Here is a 6,531-nt window from a genome sequence, read left to right as displayed (position 1 = left end):
GCCAGCGGGGTGTCTGCCGCCGCGGGTTGTTACAGCTGCTGGAGCAGCAGCGGCCCCCGCCCCCGGGCACCCCTCCTGGGCCCTCGACCGCCCGCCCTGTGCGGTGAGTCCCGGCGAGTGGCTTCGAGGTGGCCGAACCAGAAGCCTCCTCTTGGGGCTAGAGGCAGGGTGGGAAAGAAAGTGGGGGCTGCTGGGGAGGCGCCCGGGGCTGAAGGGGACCCGGGCAGGGTGAGCGGAGGTGGAGGGGGTGCATCAGCCGAGGGGGTGCATTAATCGAAGGGATGCCCACAGGGGAAAGTGGGGGCAGGAGACCGGGTCTGGGCCGTCGTGGGGGAGTGCTCCGGCTGGAGGAGGGGGGCGGGGAGAGGCTGGGCTTCGGGGATAAATTGGCCGCCTCCAGGGCTGGGTGAACGCGTGGAGGTGGGGGTGGGGCTCCGGACCGGGCTGGGCTTGAAGTGCGAGGTCCTAGGCTGGGGAGCGGAGCGGGAGGCCCCTCTTCGGCTTGAGTCCCGCTCGGATAATCCCAACAATAGCGAAGACTCCACCTCCTCTTTTTCACCCTCTTCCCCTGCTAGTGGGGGTTCGCCCCGGTACTTGCCGTCTTTCTATTTCCACCGTCCTCCCCAGTCCGGGAGGCTGGGCCAGAGCTGAGAGGTGAGCGACCGTGGCCCCGCGGATTGGGCGGTGGGGAGAATGAAAATGGCATTGTGGAGGGTGCCAGGGACCCCATTGTTGGGGTCCAGGTTGTGTGCTTGGATGTTTTGTGCTCTTCATCTAGAAGGCAAAAGATTTGCTGCTTAAGGGGCTGCCCTTACTTGGGGGAAAGAGTGGGAAGCGCGCACCTGGCAGCTGGGCTGGGGCGCACTGTGGCCTGGGCTTAGGTGCCAGACTGGGACAGGGATATTTGTGTGTGGAGCCAAGGGGGGAAGGGAGGGAAGGAGTAGAAAACAGCTACCAGCAAGAGAGTAGTTAACAGAACAGAGTTGCTGCAGGCTTTGGTTTGAGACGGGTTATGAAACCACATCAGGCACTGCCACGGCAGCCACCTGCCAGCTAGGGCGGCCAGAACTTTTCAGCCTCAGCTGCTGTAGACTTACTTTACCGGGTTCTTCTCCCTATTTTTCCCCTTCTGGGTGAGGGGCAGTTGTTTTTTGTTTTTTGTTTTTGTTTTTTTACTCATGGAAGTGATATGTACCCTTAGTCACACAAACCTCTTAAGAGTGTTTCCTGGCTGCCAATCTTTTTCTTAGTTTCTTGATTTCTCCTGTCTTTTTGAGGGTCTTCTGGGATTTCTGCTGTCAGGGGAGCTAGTGTTCAGGAAGACACTTCCAAGGGTATCAGTTTAGGTCCTAGGTCTCAGCCCCTCCTGGACTCATCAGGCTTCATTGGATACCCTAGTTCAGCCAGAAAGGAGTGTAGGATGATCTGGAATTCAGCAAGGCCCGTGGTATTGCTGGATAAAATACGGGGGGACAGCTACAGGTCTCTGTACTACCACACCTTTATAGGTCTAGGTTAGGGAGAAGGGGGAGGGGCAAGCAGTTTCTGGTCTGACTTGGGGAACTCTGCCTCTCTCCTTACTAGTAAGTCCTTCAGAGGCCTCACTTCCTAGCCAGCTCCCCACCGTCCCAGGCTTTTGCGTAGTAGTAGGTGTCCCAAGAGCCATGTTAGGGTAACTGAAGCTCCAAGTCCCTGGGAACGTAAACAACTGATTTAGTCTCGGTTTTCTAGTTCCTTGGGTTTCTGTTAGGCCCAATTATCCAGCCTAATGGGCTGAGCTGATGGGCCTCAGGAGCATTACTTCCAGGATGCACCCTGGGACATCTCACGCATGTTTGCATGTTGGGAGAGAGTGTTGTGGGTCACATTTCCCTTGAGGTCTCTTAGCTTGGGGCTCTCTGAGAAGAGGAAACTTGTTCTCATTATTCTGGAAGTAAGGAACTGATCCTTGAGAATCCTGGCTCCCACACGGCTTGGCTGTGATCCTTGCCAGAGATAGATAGCAACCGACTCTGAGGGGATTTGTTGCAGCAGGGTGAAGGAGGTGGCCTTCTGGGCACTTCCAGGATACCTCCATCTGGGAGCCCTTTCTGCATCCCCAGGGAAGATGGGGTTGTTACCATGGTGATGACCTTAGGGTCTTTACCAGGCAGGACCTCCCCTCACCTAGGGAGGTGAGCCAGTAGAAAGGCACAGTCTGTTCCCACCCCTTGCTGGTTACAGGGCCCTTAAGGATTTGGAACAGCTGAGCTCTAGACAAGGGGGCTGCTCATTCCCCTCTTTATGTGCATCCAGGAATGCAGCTGGCTTGCATTGTTTCTTGGGCATCAAGGGCAGCCCTCCTGGTTCCTCCTGCTGCAGGGCTGTGCCATTGGAACTGGGCAAGGGGGAGCATGGTGGTAACTTACACCTGGAAACGGGCTTGGAAAAGAGGCTGAGGTGAGGATGCGTGGGGCGGAGAGGAAAGGGGCAGGAGAGAGGCCCCAGGTGTAGTTTTGTGTCCTTGGGCAGGGTGTGTTGATGTGGGTTTCAGCTGCCCGTTGGAACTGTAGATGTTGGCCATGTTCTCTATCTTCACCTCTCCTGTTTTGGGGAAAAGGGCCCTGGTGGTTTGGCAGCAGAGTGGGCGGCATCACAAGGGTTAGCTTGAGTGGCTGCCAAATGGACAAAACATCTTGCATGGGTTGTTTTGTGTCACCAAGAAGGAGGCCTCCAAGTCTGGGCAGAGGTTGTCCCTAGTCTGTTGTTTTCTCTTTCCTTCCTCCCACCCCCGCAACTTACCTGTCTTCCTGGATCAGGGTTGGGAGAGACCCAGGATTGGATAATTAGGGGAGATGGGTAGAAGCAGTGACCCCCAAATATTTCATTCACTGCTGCCTGTTCTCACCCCACCGCCTTTTATTAATTTTAATGGTGGTGGGAACACGGGTAGGAGATGCCCCTTATCAGGCCCTCAGCAAGACGGTCCAGCAGGGGTTATATTGAGTGATTCTGAGGGGACAGTCCTCTTCTCCCCTCCCCTGAGCTTGGTGGGAAGAGGGTCCTCATCAGAATGCTCTGGAGGATGAGATTGGGGAACAGGCAATGGTTTCTTTGCTCTGGGCTGGATGTCTCTTGATGACCTATCCACTGAGGCAGTCCTGGTGCCTTGAGGGCCTCTGTCCCGATTGGACAATGTGTAGGGCAGCCTGGTGTTTATCCCAGCCCGGCAGTGGGAAACCAATGGAGCTGAGTCCACGCGGACTTTCTTTGTCCTCTTTGCTTGAGAATCAAAGCAGCAGAACTGCGTGGAGTTCTTGGGGAAAGCAGTGCCTCCCTCCCTGTGGGATTTGGATGGGGTGAGGGGGCAGGGAAAGTGGTGTGACCTGTCTCACCTGTGCTGCTTGTTTGCAGAGCAGCGGCAGGAGAGGGGCAGCAGGATGAATGTGGGCACGGCACACAGTGAGGTGAACCCCAACACGCGGGTGATGAACAGCCGCGGCATCTGGCTGTCCTACGTGCTGGCCATCGGGCTTCTCCATGTCGTGCTGCTCAGCATCCCCTTTGTGAGCGTCCCTGTTGTCTGGACCCTCACCAACCTCATCCATAATATGGTGAGGGCCTGCCTGCTGCCCGTCCCGACCATGTGGGCTGCTCTTTGGTGGGGCGGAGGAGTAGGAGGAGCCCCCCAAACATGGGCCAGATGTCAGGGTGACACGCTGACAACATTTGTCACCCAAGCCCGGACCCAGCTCTCATCTCTGCTTTGTCCCCACTTCTGGGTGCCAGCCACATGCACTCTGATAAGAGGACTAAAATTTGCAGATTTGTCCACACCTTCAGGATGTGGACCTGGAGGGAGGCCCGCTGGGAACTGAACTAAGGCCTCCAGAGAGTCCCCAGGACCCAGGCGCCCAACCTGGCACAGAAATGCCCCTCTCCCAAGTCTGGATCCCCAGCCATCTTCCAGTCTGGTGCCTCTGCTCCCTCAGCTCCTGCCTGCTAGCTTGTACCCTTTGGTAGGCAAGCAGGGGCCGTCATCTCATCCCCGCCCAGCTGGCACAGGGAAGCTACCACTGGGCCGGACGGGCATTTCTGCAGCTGAGTTCTCTCCATGCCTTATCCTCATGCCAGGCTGTCCTCTCACCCGGTGGGCTCCCTTCTCCTCCTGCCAGGCTCCCAGCTGCCCCATCCTGACCTCCAGCCCACATCCCTCTGCCCCTCAGAGGGAGGCTCCACCTAACCCAGAGCACAGTTCTTTGACTGGGGTGGTGGAGCTGAGCTGGAGGGCCTTTTGCCTTTTGTGTCCTCTAATGAAGTCCCCTTCCTCCAGGGCATGTACATCTTCCTGCACACGGTGAAGGGGACACCCTTCGAGACTCCGGACCAGGGCAAGGCGAGGTTGCTAACCCACTGGGAGCAGATGGACTATGGGGTCCAGTTCACAGCGTCTCGGAAATTCTTAACCATCACGCCCATCGTGCTGTGAGTGCCTTGGGTGGAGGAGGACGCCAGCAGGCAGGCCAAGGCCTGGGGAACCCTGGGCCCTGCCAGGCTTAAACCCGTCCCCAGCTCTGGCTTTTGGCATGGGCATGAGCAGAGGCAGGGAAGTTGGAGCATCCCGGGCTCTTCTGCTGGGCTTAGGCCTTGTGCCTCCCTGGCCCTGTGTTTCACCAAATGGGCCTTCCTTCCTGCCAGTGACGTAAGCCCACAGACCTGGGATAAAGCAAGGGGACTGGGTCGGGAGGGACCTCTAGCTGGGGAGATCTTGCCACCCTACTTCTGTTCTGGGGTGTTTCCCATAACTCCACACCTGTTGGGGATCTGCCACTCCCCACCCAGGAGTGAGGGAGGAAGGGTCGTCCAAACAGAGTCTTACGCTTCTTCCCAACCTTCCCACCCAGGTACTTCCTCACCAGCTTCTACACCAAGTACGACCAGATCCATTTCATCCTCAACACTGTGTCCTTGATGAGTGTGCTCATCCCCAAGCTGCCCCAGCTCCATGGAGTCCGGATTTTTGGAATCAATAAGTACTGAGGGTGCCGCCCCTTCCCCTGCCTGGGATGGTAGGGGAGGGGTAGAGGCCTGTGCTGTGAAGCTGAAGACAGAAGGAGCCTCTGGATCCTGTTAGAGATGGGGGTCGAGCCTCTGGGCCCTAGTTTCCCCTTCCAATTTCCCTGGTAGCCGACTTGACGTAGCTTGTAGTGGGGTTCAGGTGGGCCCCCCAGGTCTCTGACCCTTTCTGATTTTTTTTGATCTTTTCCTTTTGCCTTTTGGATAGAGACTCCGTGGGGGCAGTCATGGGACGGGCTGGGCTCCCAACCTGTGAGGCTGGGACAGGAGAAACCCCCTGCTCACTTGCTCATCCTCAGACTGCTAAAGCACTTTAACCCCTGCAAGAAGAGCAGGGGGGACGGTACAGCTTCTAGATTGGTTCACTTTAATTCTTAAGTTTTTAGGATGACACTCAGTGTGTGCTCGTATGTGTAAAAGCAAGTGCACGACGATGCCTCATCCCTCTGGGTAGAGAACTGCCTGTTGCAAGTCTCATGCTTTTGGCAGCTCCCCTACAGCCCACCCGGGGCACTGGATGGGAGCGGGGAGGGTAAGGAGAGGGATGGTGGGGCTGGGTGTGGATGGCCTGGTCTCAGAGGCGAGGGGGCCATGGCCACTCTCATCTTGGGCCTGGTGGAGGCGGGGAGGATGGTTTGGGGGGCGGGGATGGGGACAGTGAATTGAGACTTGGAGGAAGGGGCCGTGTAGCCACAGAGATTGGTATAAGGGAGGAGTGTGGGGACAGAAGCCAGACTCAGCCTCATCCTTTGGGAAGTGGTCAGGCTCGGAGAGTTAATTTCCCCAGGCATGGTGGTGATAGTCGGAAGGGAGGCTGCGGGGTCGGAGGTGGGGGTTACAGCTCCGGGGTTAGTGTGAGGAGTGGAGAGGGGTGGAAGAGGCCCATGAGTCATCGTTAGCACGTTAGCACATGTCCGCTTTGACACTGCCCTGTGCAGGGGTGTGAGGGGTGTGGGGAAACCGGGACAAATGATGAATGGTGGGGCCCTTCTGCAGCCTTCACCTCGTAGCCTCCTCATGCAGACTGGAGCTGGACGGGGCCTCTTGTGTGTACATGTGGGGCTATGGGGCCACCCCCAAGTGGGGTGGGTGGGCCACAGAATGGTCCCTGCTCGAGCAGGGTAGTAGAAGGAGCCAGGAGTGACCTGCGGGCACTGTCTCCTCAGCCTGAGGGCGGGAGATGGGCAGGAGCCTGAGTGTGGGCTGGAGAGGAGCCGCCTTTTTCCCCTCCCCAATCGGACCAGGGTCTGTGTTACTTTTGAAAAGGTGTGGGTGCCCGTGCCCCCTTCCAGGGCCCTGAGGGAGGAGGGGAGGACATTGGTCCTGTTTCCTGCCTCCTGGCCCCCCTGCCCCCCACCCCATGTATCATAGGGAACTTTCACCTCGAAATCTTTCTAAGCAACGTGTGAATAGGATTTTTACTCCCTTTGTACAGTATTCTGAGAAACGCAAATAAAGGACAATGTGTTCCTGTTT

At 57.2% G+C, this 6,531-nt stretch overlaps 1 protein-coding gene across 3 annotated transcripts; it reads left to right on the top strand.

The window, feature by feature from the left end:
* On the top strand, window positions 1–6,531 carry ORMDL3 (ORMDL sphingolipid biosynthesis regulator 3). Of its 3 annotated transcripts, none has more exons than XM_047081234.1 (4): window positions 1–103; window positions 3,394–3,593; window positions 4,313–4,464; window positions 4,884–6,531. In XM_047081234.1, exons 2-4 carry the CDS (start codon window positions 3,420–3,422, stop codon window positions 5,017–5,019), a joined length of 462 nt encoding a protein of 153 aa, XP_046937190.1. In that variant the 5' UTR covers window positions 1–103; window positions 3,394–3,419; the 3' UTR covers window positions 5,020–6,531. The 3 variants fall into 3 exon arrangements, with proteins under 3 accessions (XP_046937190.1, XP_046937187.1, XP_046937189.1); XM_047081231.1 differs by having other exon boundaries at window positions 32–103; window positions 3,399–3,593; XM_047081233.1 differs by lacking the exon at window positions 1–103 and adding an exon at window positions 576–654.

This window comes from Lynx rufus, unplaced genomic scaffold (assembly GCF_022079265.1).
Source record: "Lynx rufus isolate CCGP_SWC_20201006 ecotype Redwood Valley unplaced genomic scaffold, mLynRuf1.p SCAF_18, whole genome shotgun sequence".
Taxonomy (NCBI): domain Eukaryota; kingdom Metazoa; phylum Chordata; class Mammalia; order Carnivora; family Felidae; genus Lynx; species Lynx rufus.
The sequence above is the reverse complement of the archived record's forward strand: the minus strand, read 5'-3'. Positions and strand labels throughout refer to the sequence as shown.